General features: G+C 34.3%; 1 protein-coding gene across 1 annotated transcript in view; it reads right to left on the bottom strand.

The window, feature by feature from the left end:
- Polr3A (RNA polymerase III subunit A) overlaps positions 1-21651 on the bottom strand; it is a 427591-nt gene that overhangs the window by 86879 nt on the left and 319061 nt on the right. The window contains exons 29-31 of the mRNA XM_090415517.1: positions 15529-15621; positions 10440-10535; positions 659-810 (exon numbers count right to left, since the gene is read on the bottom strand). Of these exons, the coding sequence (XP_090271643.1) occupies positions 659-810; positions 10440-10535; positions 15529-15621 (341 nt within the window). The remainder of the gene's footprint in view (positions 1-658; positions 811-10439; positions 10536-15528; positions 15622-21651) is intronic.

Raw genomic sequence — 21651 nt, 5'->3', positions numbered from 1 at the left:
CTGTAAAGATCGATAAAGTTGGCTGATAGGAGAAAAAAAAAAGGGGAGGAGGAAGGAGACGATAGAAACATTTAAGTTACTTAAAGGAATTACTTAATATAAAGGAAATATTTCAGCAACTGGCTAGAGCAAAGAAGTCATCCCTGGGAGTTGGATAAGACTGTGGTTAGCAAGGTCATGAGGACTAATTTTTCACTTGAAGAGTGATGAATGAATGAAATGAGTTGCCTAAGTCAGTTATGATTGCTTTGTCTGTTAACTGTTTCAAGGAGAGGTTGATATATATATCGTATTGATAGTTTGGGTCTCTCATGATGAGTCTTAGGACACCAAGGAAGTGGCCATGCAATAATAATAATAATAATTAACACACCACCTGAATACAGAAATTTTCTTAATAATCTGACACAAACAGATCTTACTCCTCTAGAGTACATATACTTTGATCCAGCAGAAAGCACATGTCCCAACTTATGGCATGCCCATAAATTGTGGCATATGCTTTCCACCATATTACCACCACTATGGTACAATCATCACATAATAAACTTACGAAAATCAAGTGAACCAAAGATGAAAACAAATATAATTAAAAAATCTGTAACTAAAAATCTACATTCTATTTATCTACCATAATTATGAATCAACATGGACATACTTCACCCAAAAGTGTCTTTTCAATACGACTTTTAACAACTCGAGCAAATTCTGGATTGTTCTCTACATTCAGTGCAGCAGTGATGACAGGAGTGCTAATTTTGCGACTAGCATTAATAATTTCTTTAATACGAGGTACACCCTGTGTGATATCTGATAGTCAGCATTAAGATCAACAGCATGATTTGAGGAGGAAAATGAAAAGAAAGTATAAAAAAAAACATCAAAACTTTTTTTTTAGTAAACTTGGTAAACACTTAGTAAACAGATTCAAAAATGTAAGATGGAAACAGAATGAAGTAACAATATGTTAAAAGAATAATCACAATAATAAAATAATATATTGGCTGTGCACAAACTTTCATGCTATATTCCTTAAAATATTATTGAGGAAAAAACTAACATTTTATATAAATATTCTCACTACAGTCATTGTGACTATTAATTTCTGATACTTCAGTGATACACATCACTTACTTCGAAAGATGATTTTAATTCACCTCTCTTTGTGTTTACATCTGTCATTTAGTTATTTCTGACACGAATGGGAGTACTACATGACTCTTAAAAAAGTTGGGATGATATAAAAATGATGAGACAGGTTTCAAGATCCACAAATACAAGATTTAGGGAACACTTAACTACAATGACAATTATGTGGAAACATAATTGCCATTGTAGTTAAGTGTTCATATCTGTTATACAATAATTCTATTAAGAATTATTGTATAACAAACTATTCCGTATGTTGAGAACAATAAATATAATAGTTATAGTGGACTATTTACTGTAGTAAACTGTCTTTGTATTAGCACTGCACCTATAGACACTATGCCTAAAACAAGGCTGAAGACATGCTTCTCAAGATAGCCAAGGCACACTGACTAATGTCTCAGAAGTCTAAAATGCATTAACAGGCCTAGATAATACTCTAGTCAATGATCATCAGACTAGAGAGAACATTCCAAAATGAACTAATGTAAGCAGGGGAGGTTTGGGTGTACTAGGCATCACTAGGTGGTAGATGACGTTGTCATCTACTACCTAGTTCATTGTCTGATGTAATGGTTTTCTTTTTTTACTAACTTCCTATCAACAATTTTCCTCCAGATTAGCCTGTTATCTTCAATATTCCAATGTTATCAGATCATACAAGTCGTGTTCAAAAAAAAAAAAAAAAGCTCTTTTTAAATAGTGCACCAACTGTCACAGAGAGGGCGCTGTGGCTACTGAGTGTACCTAGTGACAGGTTTTGACACTTTTTTTGCCATTTCCCCCGTTCTGCTATGAGCACTGCTCATCAAGTTATATCTGCTGAAGTGAGCACGTGCATAAGCTGTTTGTCAGATTAGTGACAATGAAAGAGCTTGAAGAACAATGTGTGTGTGTGTGTGTGTGTGTGTGTGTGTGTGTGTGTGTGTGTGTGTGTGAGAGAGAGAGAGAGAAATGTTGCTGCAAACTTGGTAAAAATCGAGACATGGGTTTATGGCTATGATGTTCAAACCAAGATGCATCGCCACAGTGGGTGAGGAAGGGTCTCCTCGACCAAAAAAAAGCACAGATGAGTTGGTCAAAGATCAAGGTAATGCTGGTTGAGTTTTCTGATTGCATTGTCCATTTTATGAATTTGTACCATGTCAGATGGTAAACAAAGAGTTGTACCAGGAAGTTTTAGCATGTTTGAGGGATGCTTGCACAGGAAGAGGTTTGAATTGTGGGAAAACTAGACTTGGATGTTGCACCACGACAATGCACCAGCTCACAAGTCGCTCTTCATCTGCAGTTATATGGCAAAAACATCAGACATCCATTGTGCCCCATCCACCCTATTCTCTGGACTTAGCGCTAGCACTCTTTTCCTGTTTCCAAAACTTAAAATCACTTTGAAAGGACATCGTTTCCAAAACATAGAGGAGATTCAGGAAATGCAATAAGAGAACTGCATGCCATCAAAGAAAGTACATTCCATGAAGCATTCCAACAATGGAAGAAACATTGGGAATAGTGTACCACCAGTAAAGGGGACTACTTTGAAGGGGACAGCGCAGTGCTTAAAATGTTGTAAAATGAGCAATAAAGTCTTAATAGCAAAAGTTCGGTCTTTTTTTGAACACACCTTGTATATTTCTGTCTTATGAGCTAAGGCACTTTTTATCAATCCACCCACCTACATTTTGGTCTTCCTCTGGATCTTTTTCCTGCTATCCTGCCAAAGAACACTTGATTAGCTAATCCTTCCTCTTCCATTCTGTTTAAATAGCCATATCACCTGAAATTAGCTCTGCTAACACATTCCTGAATGCTAACAATATCAAGTTTTTTTCCTAATATGCTCATTTTTAATATGATACCACTATGGATGCCTTGAAACCATCTGTTCAGTGCCCTAATCTTTCTAAGGACTCTCATATCTTTGGTCTCTAGTCTTCAATCAAGAGTTTTATTTCTAACTCCTCTCAGATCCATAAGTTAAAATTGGTTTGAACATTGTCTTGTTCGTATACAGCTAGTTTAGTGTGTTGACTAATCTCTCTCTCTTATTCCATATAAATTTATTCAGTTGACTTCCTACCATACTACCTTTTCTAATTCTGCTGTCTATTCCCAAATTTAATTTGCCATCTTCACTAAAAATTGTGTCTAAATGACTGACTCAAGTTGTTCGCCATTCAGGTTGTGGTTGTTTTCAATATTTCTGCCTATTTTCATTGTATTTGTCTTTTTAATGCTGATTTTCATACCAAATTTATTACAGCAGTTATTCAACTTGGTCAGGGAATCCTGCAAACTTGTCCTGGATTTATTTAGGAGTATAACATCAGTTTCATAAAATAAAGAACTGAGTTAATATCTCTATTTTGATATCAGTTTTAATACTGCTTCCCTTCATAATGTAAACCATACAGATGATTAGTAACAGTAGAGATAACTTGTTGCACAACTGACTTAATGTCAAACCATCTTCCTGTACCTCCTTCTATTCTAACTGCTGATTTACATTTCAAATAAAGACTATGTATTGCTTGATATAATGTCCCATTTACACCATATAACTGGAACGTTTTGAACAGCTTTCCTCTTGGCCCCTTGTCATATGCCTTTTCCAGATCTACAAAACATAAATACAGATCCTTGTTATATTCCCATAATTTCTCAACTGTCTTAAAATGAAAATCTGATCCTAAGAACTTCTTTTAAGCCAGCACCTAGCTTGTTCTTCTCTAAGCTTCACTTCCACAATTTTTCTTAACCATTTCTCAAGAATACTTGTATAAATCTTACCAGGTTCAGTACAGAAATTTCTCTAATTCTCACATTTAGTTTTATTTTCCTTTTTACAGATGGGTGCTACAAGCAATCTACTCCTATCATCTGGAATTCGACCCTCTGAGCAGGCCTTCTGAATTATGCGCAGTAGCCACTGTAAAACTTTTATACCTCCATATTTTAGCATTTTTGGTCAAATATCATCTATTCCAGCTGCCTTTCCATATTTCAGGTTTGTGATAGCTTTTTCTACTTCAAGTATAGATATATATATTCCAGATGACATTCCTGTTGAGCGTTTTTGATCACCATGCTGTTATTGCTTGTTTCATTTAGCAGTATATCTTTACCTTCAGTTTTCATGTCCATGTCATCATCTCTAATTGCTTTTACAGTACTCTTTCCTCCATTTCTGATTTTTTCAATAGCCTCTAGAATATTTTACCACCTTCTTGATATTTATTTTCTATGCTCTTACCAAAGTCTTCCCACGACTTTTGTTTAGCTAATTTTACACAATGCTTTGCTTTCTTGCATTTTTCTCTTCATTCCTGAACAGCACACACTGACTTACTTGCCAGGAACTTTCAATATGTTTTCTAGTTTTTTTCTTCACTACCTCTTTAACTTCCTGAATCCATCAAGAAGTTCTGATTTTTCTATCCTTGCAGATCACTTGACCACATGCTTCACTGGATGAATCAATCAAAGTTTTCTTTAGGGTTTTGTCACAGAATCTCCAAAGTTTGGTTCTTGTTTTCAAACTCTTTCATTTTCTTAAACAACATTTGTGTATTTGAGTCTACAGTTCGCATCTGACAGCTGTTCAACTTTGATTAATTTCAAAACTTTCTTACAAACTGTGCTTTTCAATATGAAGTTTAATTTTATCCTGCTCATCACTAAATGGTGATCACTTCCTATTTCAAATCCTCTGTGTATTTTTGTGTCTTGAATAGTGAAAAAACATTACTGTTGACAATAAGATGGTCAATGAGTCTTTTCTTGCCTATGAAATGTTCCATAAGAGAATAGACTGACAGTCTGTGGGCTTCAAAAAGACTTTTTTCAGTACATGGCAGAGGAGAGAACAAGAGGTCATCAACCATTGGAAATCGAGTAAAATCGGTTGGTAAAGGTGCCTGAACTAAATTTTTTGCTTAGAAGGCGGTGAATGGGTGGATTGGGTTGTCAGAGATGCTTGCGGGTGCTTCATCAGTAAATGAATTTAAGAAGTATGATAGGTGTAATGGCAATGTGTGAATAATGGATCTCCCACGATGAGTCTTCTGACTCCATGGAGATAACTGTATAATAATAATAATAATAATAAAGATGATCTTTATGAACTTCTTTGACTCATTTCTTCCAGTAGATAAGTTTTCATATCTAAACCAAACATTATACTAAAGGAATTCTAATATGAGAACATTTATTCCATACTTCACTTTAAATTCTCATCCCTTATCTAAGACATTTCTCTTCATGAAGTATGCCAAAAGTATGCCAAGAATTGGCCATATCACAACTGAATTCAAAATTTCCATCTTCTTTTCATGTTTACGACAAAACTTGAAGCAGCTATAAGCAGAGTTTCATATTTTGTTTCAAATGACATCTTGTTCAAATGAGAATCATGTTTATTAGTCTCCTACCAATGCTACTGGCTGGAAGTTTTGCCGAACTCTGTTTCCACCTCTTTTGCATTTCGATCCTACACTGCATCATTACACACACACACACACACACACACACACACACACACACACACACACACACACACAAGAGCTACTAGCTTTTTACTTTTCAAATTCTTGCATAGATGATCTTGCTACATATCATCCTAGCATTCCTAACACAGAAAATTCAATGCGGGTTCGATTTTTTACCGCAGAGATCAGAAGATTCTTTTACAAACTGAATACCAAAAAAGTTTCCTGATGGTATTTCTCTATTTGCTATGAAGGTATCTGCTCTAGAGTGGACTCCTGGAATTTGTATAATCTCCTAATCACCACTGTTACTTATCCTGCAGCCTAGAAATTAGCCAATATTCGACCTATTCCCAAAGAAAGGAGACAAATCTTTGCCATGTAATTACCATATTCACTTCAGTTCTTTACACTCAACTTCTGGCCCACCTTGAAGCTGCTCAACTAATAAATGATGACCAGAATGGATTCCTCCACTGTCCATTAACAGAGGATCATTTTACTAGTTATCATTGGACAAATGCCATGAAAAAGTTTGAGGAATTTCGAGTGATTGCCACTGATATCTGAGGCATATGAGATTAGGCACAGCAGCCTATTAAGGCATACACCTGTTATGTGGTCTGTCTTCTGCAACTGGGTTGTCAGCATCTTGTCTGGATGCACATTATAAATGACAATGGATGAATCTTTGGTCTTAAAATGTGCAACTGATCCACATAGCTCTGCGCTTTCATTTATTTTCTTCCTTATATATCAAAAACCTTCTCTAGTTGACTACAAATGCAACACAGTTTAGCTAACAACTATACACTGCATTCCTTTTTCTCATTATAAACTATACAAATCACAACTTTCAGAATATCAACTTCTACAACCCTAAGCTGTATCTCCAAACCATTCTTCAATGTAGTACAAATCACCTTTGTTATTTTTATAGTTTCTAGGTTAGTAAAACTCAATCCAGTTTTATTTCTCAACAAAATATTCTAAGTCTTACTTTTCATAACACCCAAAGATGAGTTATCTCTTCTGTATTTCTGCGTTCCTCTAGGGGATGTTAGCAGATCTCCTAGTCTGATCATAATATGATAATTTGCAAGAACAAAGAACCTTGTAAACACCTAGAATACAGAAGGGAGGAAGCAGATCCTTAGGAGAGCAGAGAAAGAAAGCCAGCTTCAAATGAGGTTTGAAAGCAGTGCAGAGATTATATTTCTATAAACCATGTAACCTGCACATACCCTCAATCTATCCAACACAGAGAACATTCTACAGACTGTCACCATCTTGGTCACTCATAACTGAATCCTCTCCACCACCTCCTGATCCCCAAGAAAAGCAGGTCCTGAAATCTGTGCACAGTATTCAATATGGCCAAATCATAGCCATATAAAGAGGGATAATAACTTCCCTGTCTTTACTTGTCAATGCATTCTTCAGCATTCAAGTATTCCTCTGAGCTATTTTGCCAACTCATACAATATATCCTCTGAATTTCAAATTTATATCTACCATCACCCCCAGATCCCTAGTCTCATCAATTTCCTGTAAACTAGTTCCACCAATACATGAAGCGTGTAATCTTTTCATCCAGAAGTGCATTACCTTATATTTTACAACACTGAATTGACAACCATTGGCCTTTGCTAACATTGCCAATTCATTAAAATCATCTTGTAAGCTATCGAGATCACCTTTATCAACTATTGCCCTCCCTAGTTTTGCATCATAAGCAAACAACTGAATATCCCCCCTTCAAATCTTCTGTCATATCATTAATGTACAAATTAAACAGTAGTGGTCCTAGTACAGAGTCCTGTGGTACTCTGCTAGTCACCCTGATTTGCTTTGATTCCATTCCACTATATACCACCTTCTGATGTCTATCATTCAGCCACACCCCATCAATGCTACCAGCCTCATTCATTTCCATTTGCTCCAAGTTGTGTAATAGTTTTCCATGTGGTATTCTATCAAATGCCTTTTGCCAAGTCCAGCAGTATCATGATATAGCCATTTCCTTCATCGAATTCTGCTGTCACCTTATTATAAAATGTGAATAAATTGGTGAGGCAGGACCTTACCTTTTACAAAGCCATGCTGCACCCTGTAGAGTAGCATTTCCTATCCAATATTCCTGAATTTTACTTTTAACCAACTTTTCCAATACTTTTAACCAGTTCTCCAGAGATACTAATTGGTCTGCAATTTGCTACTTCTGTCTTGGAGCCACCTTTATGTAATGGAGCTATCTTACCCTCCATTCCACTCCCTTGGAACCTTGCTAGAGCTGAGACTTAGTTTAAACAATTTCACCAGAGCATCAGGGGCACTGCCAATTCACCTGCATTCTCATAGCAAACAAGCTGACATACTGTCCAGGTCTACTGTTGTATTCACACTGATATTTTTCAATATACTGAGTGCCTCCAGTTCATCTACCTTAATGCTCACATCAGTCTATGTCATCTCAGTAACTGCAAAGTCACCACCTGGATGATATACCCTTGCAAAGTGGTCACTTAATAACTGAACTATTTCTTCTGCTTTTGTCACTTTCCTGTCATCAGCACTGAGTCAAGTTATCTTTCCATAATCACTCATTCTCTCACTTGTTACATAGTGAAAAAACTCTTCTGGATTTACTTTGACTCACTTAGCTAATTTTCTCTCATAATCTGACTCAACATTCTTGCTGTGCTTTATACTGCTCATTTTCATGCTGATTACCTTGTTGTTTATATTCTTTCAACAATGCTTTACTTTTTTGCAGCTCTTGCTTTATATTGCTAGTCATCCACTTAATCTCTACTTGGTTTATCCTCCTGATCCTGACAATGCACTATGCTCAAACAATCCTTGACTGCCATGTGTCTTTCCTCCTTTCAATCTATATCACCATAGTTGAACTCTCCTATAATCGCTCAGCCTACACTCATTATGCTAATCTGTTGATGCATGTTGTCCAATCTTCTTCTTCTGGACCTTGTCTATAGCAGCAACAAACATCATATTTTGTCCTATTGGCCTCTATCTTACCAGATAGTTTCAAATGAACAATTTTCATGAGATCTACGATCTTCCTTAACTTCTATTTTTGTTGGCTGAAGTTCTTCAGCTATCATTAATAATACCCTACCTACTTTCCTATTTCCTCTATCTTCTCTAAAAATACAATATCCATTACATTCTATCCCTATAACTACATCATTCTCTGACAAGCAGTTCTCGCTGATGCCAATTATTTTTGGCCAAGTTGAGTTGACATGCCCTAAACTCTTTCCCTTTATTTCTGATACCTTAACATTTGTGTACATGCATTATTAGCATCCCTATGGACCCACAGTTATCTTATATAATGTCATTACTCATTCAGATTCAAAACCTGGGAAACTGCATCCAGCTCTTCAGTCATTCTTGCACTAACACTCATTTGTCCCATGGCTATCTAGACGTGCTTGATTGCTTTCGCCCTCCCTCCACTATAGTTTCTCTAGTTTTGCACTTCCAAATTCTCACTAAACAACACGTTTTCCAAGCACCTACTCAAGTTTCAAAAAAACTATTTAAATGTAGTCCATCAGGCATATACAGTTCCTTATGTCAATTAAATTCACTCCACACACACACACACACACACACACACACACACACACACACACACACACAGGGGAGCTCAACCGAGATCTTCCAGTTACAGTTGACCCTTGAACAATACAATATATTTGAAAAAATTTTTGGAGATTTGCAACAATCTGAAAAACTCTAAGATTAATTGTGTAGCCTAAAAATATCAAAAAAATTAAGAAAAAGTTAGGTATGTCATGAATGCATAAAATATACACAAATCTATTATAAAAAGTTAAAATTTATCAAAACTTATGCACACAAACACATACAGACAGTGCATGGCACCATTTGCAGTCGAGAAAAATGTAAACAAATGTAAAGATGCAGTATTAAATCATAACTGCATAAAATTAACTGTTATTAATTAGTTAAATTTAATTAATCAATTAGCATAAAATAAAAATGTTATAACAATTCATTCACTGTGAAGCAATCTTATCGATTACACTAGGCTATTATAAAGAAATCATACTGCTGCTTCTTTGATATCAATGCATGAATCGTTATACCAGTAAATAAATATGAATTTTTTTCCACATTATCTTTTCATTTTTCTCATAAAAGAAAGAATCTTTTCATTTTTGATGTCTAGTGTTAGTAATACGTCTACAGCATCTACAGAGATAGATGATTCAGACGAACAGATGATTCAGATGAAACAGACTACAAATTCATATCGATAAATACAGTACAGTACTGAAAATGTATTTTCTCTTCCTTATGATTTTCTTAATAACATTTTCAACTCCAGCAGTATATAATACATATAACATACAAAATATGTGTTAATCAACTGTTTATGTTATTGGTAAGGCTTCCGGTCAACAGTAAGCTATTAGTAGTTAAGTTTTTGGGGAGCCAAAAGTTATACGTTGATTTTTGACTGCAATGGGGGGGTCAATACTCCTAACACCTGAATTATTCAAGAATCAACTGTATATATTTTCTAAAGCATGAAATATATGCAGATTTTCAAAATCTGATATACTAGCTGCAAAACCATGGTATTAATCATCACATGAAATAATTATATACAAAGCTACAAATTAATTAAATTATTTAAATCTGTATTCATCACATTCATATAAGTTTTCAATTGCAAACAATAATTTAAAAAACTATGAAGACACAAACTTCCATTCATGCACATAAAATAATATTTAAGGATACTCATGGAAGCAACTCCAGCAAAATGAAAAGTCTTCAGAGTCATTTGGGTGGCAGGTTCTCCAATACTTTGTGCACATACAGCTCCTACAGCAGTACCTATAATAGAAGTTTATTTCCTTTCACTCTGAAAACTAAAATATTAATACAAATTCAGAATTAAGCCTGTACTTCCATCAACAATACATACATGCCAACTATTACTGGTAAGTGTATTCTTTTCAAATCACTATACAGTCAACTCCAATGAGATCAAACTTGTAGGGAACACTGGAAGAGTTTTAAGAATTTATTGGATCTAATTTAATTTAATTACACCAAATTGTATGTGGTATGTGCATGGTGTGTAGGTGGCGTGTGTGCATACTTGTGCGTTCTTCTCTGGCCAATTTGCCTGTGTGCAGGATGAGAACTATGAGATCAGCTAACTCACCTTCAACTAAAAAAAAATCCCATATAAGATTTCTCTCATCATGATGAGAATTGAAATCAGATCTTCCAAATGAAGGGCAATTAATTTATTTTAAATTAAATTAATTTAACTCCAGGATATGATAGTACTATATGAAAAACTTACTTCACCACTAACTTCCTATCTACAATTTTCCTCCATGACTCTGTTACCTGTCAAGACTGAAACATTATCAGATCTTATATTTCTGTCTTCTATGGCACTTTTTAATGATAACCTCAGCTCTTTACTTTAAGCAGATGATGTTATACTTTTAATTAAATGCTAGGAGTCTGCAAGATTCCCTGAGTAAATTGAATAACTGTTGTAACAAATATGGTATGAAGGTCAGCAATAACCAATCAAAGACAGAAGCATTGAAAATGTCAACTGCCTTATGAATAGAGAACCTATAGAACAACTGAAACATTTCATCTACTTAGGCACGATTTTTTGTAAAGATGGTAAATTAAATATGGAAATAGACAACAGAATCAACAAAGCTTGTATGGTAGGAAGTCAACTGAACAAATTTATATGGAAAAAGAGAAATTAGTCAAAACACTAAATTAGCTGTATACAACACAGTGTTCAAGCCAATTTTAACTTATGAATCTGAGAGCTGGGTTAGAAATAAAACACTTGACCAAAGACTAGAAACTGCAGACATGAGAGTGCTGAGAAAGATTAGGGGTGTGAACAGATGGCATCAATGGCAATATCATATTAAAAACGAGGACATAAGGAAATAACTTGATATTGTTAGCATCCAGGAATATGTTAGCAGAGCTAATCTCAGGTCACTTAAACAGAATGAGAGAGAAAAGATTAGCAAAACAAGTGTTCTCTGTCATGTTGACAGGAAAAAGACCTAAAGGAAGACCAAGATATAGATGGATTGATACAGTAAAAGCCTTTAAAGACAGAAATATAAGATCTGATAATGTTGGAGTCTTGATGAGTAACAGATTGATTCGGAGGAAAATTGTAGACAGGAAGTTAATGGTGATCTAATTTTTCATATAGTACTATCATATCTTGTACAGCCTTTGAGGGAACATGTCAGGAATTTGATGATGACGAACAGATGGAATCAATGGCAAAATCATATTAAAAATGAAGATATTAGAAATGAACTTGGCATTGTTAGCATTCAAGAATGCATGAGCAGACATAATCTAAGGTGCTACTTGACACAGAATAGAGGAAAGGTGCTACTTGACACAGAATAGAGGAGTCAAGTTTGCGAAGCAGGTTTTTGATGCTAAGATGGCAGGGAAAAGACTCAGAGGAAGACCAACATCTAGGTGAACTGATTTGACTTTCTAGAGCAGTGTTTCTCAACCTTTTTAAACCCAAGGACAAGTAAAATACTGTTTTAGACATTTCTACGGACCACTAATTTACAGAGGAGTAGCTGGGAAGGGGGGGGGGGGGATTTTTGGCATTTAAGAAATCTTGCTATACTGTCTATAAAACAGCAACTGAGTAATGAAATAGACTTCGACAACGTCATCGAAGATTTTGAGAACAGAAAAGCAAGAAAAATAACATTTTAAATGTTGGAATTAAAGTTTTACTTTAAAAATAAACAGTGTTTTTAATTTATTTCTCTATACGTCGTTTTGATTTTTTTGTAATTTTTTTAAAAGCCTATGTAGGAATTACCAACATTTTGGAAAAACTGTGCCATTTATAACATAATAAATCTAACAGCATGTTTTGAATACATATGGAAAAATAATTAATTAAATTGGAAGTAAACAATTAAAAGTGTATCATCATTGAAAAAAGTTTTCATTTTTAATAAACAAATAAATAATATGATATAATTATGTTACTACTTACTTTTAATAAGATGGTTGAGCTTCTTGCCCTTGCAGAGTTGCTGGATATCTGGCTCAATATTGGTCAACTTCAGTCTAAAGATCGGCACACCCACTAAGGCGATTTCTGTATTTGGTTTTTATTTGAAGGAGCGATGAAAATTCTTGCTCACAAAGACAGGTTGTAGAAAACTGCATGACGATTTTCAATGCTTCTTCAGATAATTTGGGAAATTCACTTCTCACTGAAGGCGATATCCAAAATCGAGCCAAGCCAAGATCACGGAATTGCATTTTAAGTCCACTGTCACTTTAAAGCTCAATTAACGGTTCTTTTTTCAATAACAAAAGGTCATTCTCGTGACTGCAAGCCTGAAATGGATCACAAACTCACAGAAATTTCTTATAAAAGTTATTCGTAAAATATGTTTCAAAATTCTGTTTCAGATTTTTTGAAGTGGTCACAAACCCTTTCCAGAAACTCAGAATCAACAAAAATATAATTTTATTTTCCACTAAAAAAGATTCCAATGTTGGAAAAGGTGCAAATTGTCTGTCATTTACACAATTAATCCATAAAACCAATGGATTAATTGTGATTAATTGTGGCATCAAGAACAGTTAAAGTATTTCCCTGAAAGGAGAGATTTAGTTCATTTAATTTTGAAAAAATGTCTGAAAGATAGGATAGTGTTGATAACCATGCTTCTTCAACAAGGAATGATGCAAAATCAGAATTACATTCATTTCCAAATAATAAAACTTCATTCCTTAATTGAAATAACCTTCTTAGTACTTTGTCCCTGGAAAGCGAGCAAATTTCAGAATGAAGCAAAAGTTGTATATATTCACTGCCCATTTCATCGCAGAGTACTGAAAATAACCTGTTATTTAACAGTCAAGCTTTAATAAAAGTAACTAGCTTTAGAGCGTTGTATAGCACAGTTTTAAATTCTGGTGGCATTCCTTTGGAGGCTAACACTTCCCTAGGTGTGAAACAATGTATCCAATTCATATCCGGAGCTACTTCTTTGACTATAGAAACAACCCCACTATGCCTGCCTGTAAGGGCACAAGTCCATCCGAACAGAAGAATGTACATTTTTCCCATTGGATCCCTTTGTGTATTATGTAATTATTGAGAGTGTGAAATATTTTTTCTCCAGTTGTTCGGGATGGCAAAGTTCTACAAAACAGAATATCATCGTGAATGTTGTTATCATGCGCATATATTACATAGCATATTAATTGTGCATCATTCGTAACATCAGTAGTACCGTCTATTTGTAATCCATAATAAGGGCTGTTCTTAACTCTTACAATTAACTGAGATTCTATGTCACCTGCCATATCATTAATTCTGCGACTGACAGTGTCATTTGAAAGAAGAATCAAATCAACATCTTTTAGCAACTCATTGTCAAACATAGTTTTTACCACATCTTTTATAGCTGGAAGTAGAAAATTTTCCCCCATAGAATGAGGTTTCCCTGTTTTCGCTATGCGCAAACTTAAGAGATAGGATGCTTCCAGTGCCTTGCTATTAATAGAACCCATGGCCGAAATTATATCTTTCCCATGATTTAATGTCCCTAAGCGTCACTGAAAAAATTCGATTGGCTTATTTTGCACATCACAATGTTTAGTTTCTAAATGTCAGTTTTGCAGGTTTTATGCACTCATTCAACAACACTTCAAAACATAAAACACATTGAGGTTTCTGTTCACTTTCATCTCCACACCAAATAAACCGAATTCCAAATATGAACTGTTATATTTCCTACTGTATTTTTTCTTTGAACTGCTTGTTTCTTCTACTTTAATAGTATCAGATTTACTTGCCACTACAACACGTGTATCACAATTAAGGTTAGCATCACCTGTTTTTTGCTCTTCTTTTCCAAGTCCTAGTTCTAAGCCACTTTCCCATTATTAAAAAACATTTCCGAAAAATATATAAACATATAAATACTGGGATTAACTCATGACACACTTTGTCCAAGTATCACTTAGCACTTCTGAAGATATACTGAGCCTTGGTTGAAGGATGGAAACCTTCAATAATAAAAATAAATAAACAACAAGCAATTGGTTGAAATGTGGATAACACATGTTCACTTCAAATCTGACAAAACAGCAAGGGAAGGTGAAAGCAATAAAACTATATCATTGTTGACTTCATCTCGCTTTTATTATTCGTAATTCTGTTGCTACAAATTTAGTGGCAGAATGACGAATAATAAAAGAGGGGTGAAGTGAACAATAGAGTTTTATTGCTTCCGCCTTTGAACATTCTGACACTATTTGTTGGGTTTTTTTAAGTCTCCATTTGATTTCAATAAAACTGACGGAGTTTCGCAGAATGTTTTGTTTGGATAATTAAAAACAATATATTTTTTATATATATATTTAATTCATTTAAGTCTGCCTGTCACATCTTCACGGACCACAGGTTGAGAAACATGGTTCTAGAGAATCAAAATAGATATGACAATATTAGAGTACTGATAAGTAACAGATTAATTTGGAATAAAATGGCTGATTGGAGATTATGAATAATGGAAGATATTCATGAAACATCATTATAGTAGCCTATGTATACCCCTTTGAGGGTGTATGTCAGGAAATTTATTATGATGAGAGCATACCGTATATTGCAACATTTAATTTGCTAACTTCCCTGAAAGTTGTGCCTAAGAGGTACATGTAGTAAACTGTTCAGCATATAAACATATGTTTGATCTCTCACAATGTTTTGCAACTCTATGGAAGTCAAGAAAATAATAATAATAACAAACTGAAAATTATAACATACCTGGTTCCAAGATGGCTCTTAAATACTTTTCTTTACAGGTGTCAAAGAAATGTTGAAGTTGAGTGACAGTTACCCTTTCTAACTGATTTAAAACTGAAATTTAAAAATATTTAAATGTTTTTTAGTAAGCAAGATTATTTTAAAATGAATGATTCAAATGAGAATCACTGTCTACAATAGTTGTTTAAAAAATAAAAAGGTAATCATTAAAACTAATCTAATAAACTAGTTCATGAAATATACTTTAAAAATCAATTTTTATTTTGTTGTTTATTGTTTTCATGCACAGAAAGTGCAAAAACCAACAAATTCCAACAAGAAATGGTATTGGAATTTTTTTTTTTTTTTTTTTTTTTAATTACTTGAAAATACTTGCTATACAGCTTTACTTTTATAAGAGTTTACTACAAACATCATTGACAATCCCAAAACATTTTACACTGGGGAGATAATAACACCAAAAAAAAAAAAAAAAAAAAAAAAAAAAAAAAAAAAAAACTGAAAATATTATTCCATAAATAAAGATGACTGAATTTGTAGAGACCAAAAGTAGTCTGTTAAAGTGAATAGTTCATTATAATGAATTTTGTTTGCCATAATATTGTACCTATGGATCTTTGATCGGGATTTTGAATAGTTTTATTATAAGGTGTATGTTATAGTGAGAGTCGACTGTACTGACAACTTGTAAAATGGAGCTTGCTCAATGTAGATAACAAGAAGTCAGAAGTAAACTATATATAATATATGTCATGATAACAGAAAGCAGGGTGAAGGAGGAGATAGTCAATAGCTGGCAGAGCAAGGTGGAATCTCAGACAGTCTAATTATGATATTTATCTGATATTCATAATATGTATGATATGAGAGTCGATTTTCACAATCTGTAAAATGGAGCTTACTCAATGTAGAAAGCAAGCAGTCAAGTGAAGTGAACTATATACAATATATGTCCTGGTATGAACATGTCTAATGATAACAGAAAGCCAATGGATGGTACAGCAAAGTGGTATCTCTGACACTCTAATTATGATATTATAAAGAAGGGTGTAGCAAATAAGACTACTGCAACTGCCATCATCCTGCCTACTGAAAGTTTAAAACGCTTGAAATATACTATGTACATCTCTAGAGTAGAATTCCAGGACAATCAAATCCTGGCCTGTTAATGGTACTAATATACCACTCACTAGCTGCAATAGTGACACAACTCATAACTTTTAATTTTTGAGTTAATACAACATTTTTCTTACTAGCTGCAATAGTGACAAAAGTGAAAAAAATCATGATTCAGTATATAGATAATCAATCAGAAAAATTTGTCTTCTAAAATTAGTTTCTTTAGAATTAAAAAAAATCATGTGTATTAACTTGTATGTTGTATTAAGTCAAAAATTAAGTTTTTGAGTCGTGCCACAATTCCAGCCAATGAGTGGTATATATCCAACCATTTATGACTGGGATTAATATTAAAAATAAACCATTTAACCAAATTTGACTTATTTACTTCTCGAGCAAGAGAATTCTCAGAAATTCATATCTCAATACAGGATGTTTTAACCATGCATAATTAAAATATTTGGAAATGGATTCAGTATATAAAATTAAATATCACTGGTTAGGTGATGTACAATATACAGAAGTTAGTTACTTTTACAGACTTATTTCAGTGAAAATCAAAAAGGGAAATCCTCAAGGAAGATTTTGGGGATTAACTAATTCTGAATAGATAATACTGTCATTAATCAACTTTACATGTAAATTTAAAGTACAGAAGATAGGAGTAATGATATATTATTACATCACACCTCCAGGGAGTCCAAAGACTCATTAAAGGAGGGCATCTACTCTACAACTCCACCAACCTTCATCATCTAACACCAATGCCATCTACGGCCAACTACCACCACTAGTGCTTTCACAGACAATCACAAACATCCATGCCCACGGTGGGATTCGAACCTGCAGCCTTTTGGCTGGAGAGTGGATACTCTAACCACTCGGCCAAGCAGGTCAGCCATTTATAGCTAAACTTGGCCATATATAGCTAACCTTGATGTGGGAAACACATTTAACATGCAGAAAGAAAAAATTTGAATGGAAATGCTAAAATTTATAATAGTATCAAGGAAACTGAATGTTTAAAAAAGGAAAAACATTTAATAGTAAAAAATAAAATGAAATTGCAGAAGATTACATGAAGAAAAGCGAGTTAAATTGCAAATAAGTGCAATTCCATAAATACCAAATAAAAGATATGAGTTATTAATATTAATCAAAGAACTTTAGGTGAAGGATATACAAAAAAATATGCATCCAATCCACTGTCAGAAGTTTGTCGTGTATGGGGGCTCTTCATAAGAATGTTCAACTGATAATGTAACTGGAATTGATGATACTGATACTAGCAATGATCTCCAATGATAGATAATGAAATAACAGATGGCTTGGAATGTTTCCATGATTTAGGCTACAGAATACATGGTTAAAACAAATTTGACAAGTGTGCTGAGAAGATTCTGAGAGAACTGAAACTGAACAAAACATAATCCTTACATGGGACCTGTCAACACTTCCATGTTGGTTCACAACTTTTTAATATGAACACAAAAAATACAAATGTGCATCTTCTGTTCATTCTCAGAAAAAGATCAAGGCAGTGTCAGTTTATTTTTTGAATAACAGCTTCATACATGTAAGAGAAAACTAAATATAATTTATTACTGCTATATATTCCACTCAATAAATCATTAGCTTCTTTCAGGGAGAAGACAGAAAAACTTGTATCAACATTTAAACTCTGAATACAAGAAGTCATACAGCATGCGAATGATATCACATCTCAATCGCAGCTGCCCAGTAGTAGGAAATGCTATTAGAGTTCATCATGTTGGAGGTGTAATGGAATATTTACAGCACTAGGAAAGGATTAAAAACTAATTTTAATGCTTCCAATATTTCACTCAGTCACTGAGACATCTTCACGGATTACAAATAACTCTTGTAATGCACACACTCCAATACAACACAATACTAAGTGAAACACGTATGTGACTTTAAAGTCACATCTAGGTGGTGCACTCTCTATGAGCGTTTGTAGGTAGCCTAGGATGTAAAATGGGACCTCTGAAAATTAACGTTTCCCAAATGTTGGAAAGTTTTATGCAACCTTTCTTTTTTGAATTTACTATGGTGGAGGATGGTTGTTTTTTTCCCAGGAGATCCTGTGGTTATATCCAAAACATGGTCAGATTGATCATAGTCATGATTGCAGATGAATGATTTGTGTTCTTCTAAATGGATGGTTGCTGATCTACCTATCTGTCTGAAGTAAGCCAGCTTGCAGGAACAGGGTACTTTATATACTCCAGGCACTGAGAGAAGAGAGAGCTGATCTTTGGTAGAATGGATAAGGGTAGCAAGTTTCTGGTGGGGCTTAAACGCTGTGTAGAGGTTGTACTTTAAGGACCTGGCTATTTTTTTCCTGATGTGCCACGGATGTAGGGGATGGTGATAGCATTTCTGAAATCCTTCTGAAGAGATGGCTGGGGAATGGGAAAGAAAGCGATTTTTTTTTTTTTTTTTTTTTTTAAATTGCTGTAGCCATTGGAAAGGAAGGTGTTGTGTATGCGGTTGAGTTCGGTTGAAAGGGATTTTCCACTGGAACAAAGATTGTGGGTTTTATTGGTTAGAGTTTAAATAATGCCATATTGTTGAGAGGGGGTGGTGGTGGAAGAGTTTGTGAATGTATCTGCATGTGTGAGTGGGTTTTACAGTGAAGGAAAGGTTACTGTTATGTCGTTGTTTCTCTATATTTTACCTTCTTCTTCCTTTAAATAGCCCACCTTCTAATCTACTATCGTGCCCTTAAAATAATAATTCAGATTTATCTCCTCTTCGGATATTGGCAACATTTTTATTATGCTGCGCCAGCCAACATCCTATAATAGAGGAGACTTTTGTTCAGGGAAATAATTCTAAATTCTAAAGGGATACACATAATTATTAACCTTATGCTAGCGCTGTGCAGATTCAGTTAGCTGTTGTGACCTGAATCTCACTTAAGCAATAATATCTAATTCCCTCCCGCCAAAAGATTCCATTTCATAAATGGTGGTTTGAATTCGTAATCAGGCATAAACTCAGGTATAAGGTACAAAACATGTTTATTGGAAAAACACAAAACATTTACAGTTAAGAAAATTCAAATACTCAATAGAATAAAACTCACTCTAAGTTAAGGTTCATACTAAATCACAACAATGAAATTGAGTAGCTAAATCCTTCAATTACGAAAAGATAAGATTAAGTGTAAGCATAACACTACTAGGATATAATTCCTTTCACAAGTTATTCACAGTACACGCATTGAACACTTTCATTAATACTCTATCAATAACAATCTTAATTCTAAATTTCATTAGTCAAGCCTAGCCATTCTCAATCAAAATACTGCCTATCAACAATTCTTCTGGTCTTAACTAATTCAATCAAATTCTCACTTAAAAGTTCTCTATTAGTGTCCTTAGTTTACAGTATACACAAATTTCTTATTCTTCTAAGTGATTTTTAACATAGAATGAAATTCTTTACATTACCGGATCCTTTCTGATTTCATGTCGCCATCTCATGTAGATCTGGATTACCTTACTGTATAGTTTTCGGCCGTCTTTTCGCCTGGCAATGCACTACGCTATTCTTTTGATGGTTTCCGACTGTGGCGTGCTGTCTACTGCTCCACAGGAAACTTTCTCCAATGGGACATTCTGCTAAGGCTCGATTCCACATAGGCCATCATATCACGATCAGCCTCTGCTTGGAAATCTTCAAGCATTCTCAAGAAAAGAACCCACCGTTCGTCATCACCGTAGTTGATCCACCGCTCTCTCACGACTCCCCCGACAAACCTCCTAAATCTTGAATCCCGGAACCGAAGAGGAAAAAGCCAAACGCCTTCTAAAATGGCACGCTTCGTCTTTTATTCCTCCTTTTCGGGCACCATCTATTCAATGTGGTTTTCACCCACAAACCCCATCATTCATTCCCTTGGTTGATCCTATACTCTCCCTAATCTGTTAGGTTACGTTATTCCAGGTAGCCATTCTAACATCATTTTCCGCGTAGGTATAGCCTCCATCGCTATGCTCGACTCGTACAGATGATACGTGATTATTCCGGATTACTACTTATAATTTTTCTCAGAATTTCATAATGTACTAGACAGCTTAATGAAATTTACTTAACAATTCCATTACACAATTCTTAGTATTTTGACACAAAATTCTCTGCTTCTCATTTCAGTTATACAGGAATAACTTTCACTATATGACACCCATGGACTACACATTATTACATAGCATAAAAATAATACTTCATAATTATTAGCTGATGTGCAGATATCTCCTTAATTAGTAGTACAGTAGTATCTCGCTAATCCGAACGAATAAAAACCATGCCCGTTCGGATTAGCGAAAAGTTCAGATTAGTGAATTTTCGCCCAAGAGACAACAATAACTAGCATTTAAGACAAAAGTAATCTGATTCTAATGGTACATCAATTTAATTCTGGAAAGAAATCAAGTAACTCAGGGAAAAAAAAAGCTACTGTACTGTAATGTAAAACTTAAAAAGTAATATAAGTTTATTTTAGTAAAACATTTAGTTTGTATATATCTTTATTGTTGAGGATCTTGATTTAATAAAATTGCATAGTTCAGTACATAACTTAATTTGCATAAAAAAATATCACTTTCTTCTATACAACACACAAAACAAAGTTTCACAAAATAACAAAAAAAGTTTTTTTTTTAATTTCTCTGTAAAAAAAAGTCACCGATTTTCTTCCGCTTCTTGGAAGCTAAACTTTTCGAATGCTTCTTCTCGGAGCTGCATTAGCAATAAAACTTTGTGGAATGGCATATCATTCTGATTAGCCCATTCTATTACACACATTAAAACTGTCAACTGCCTCTTCATGTTTAACTTTTTTTTCTTTGAATTCTTTATCATCATCATCATCTGCTAATTCATTCTGTAGCATCATATTTGTAATTTAAACATCTGATTTGATTTTGAATTCACTTTTGGTTCTACCTGTAATCCATTCCGTAACATCTGTTTGTA

The sequence above is a fragment of the Typopeltis vanoorti genome, chromosome 3 (genome assembly GCF_054136105.1).
Source record: "Typopeltis vanoorti isolate ZY-2024b chromosome 3, IOZ_Tvanoo_1.0, whole genome shotgun sequence".
Lineage (NCBI taxonomy): Eukaryota > Metazoa > Arthropoda > Arachnida > Uropygi > Thelyphonidae > Typopeltis > Typopeltis vanoorti.
Note: the sequence above shows the minus strand (reverse complement) of the source record. Positions and strands in the feature narration are given on the sequence as shown.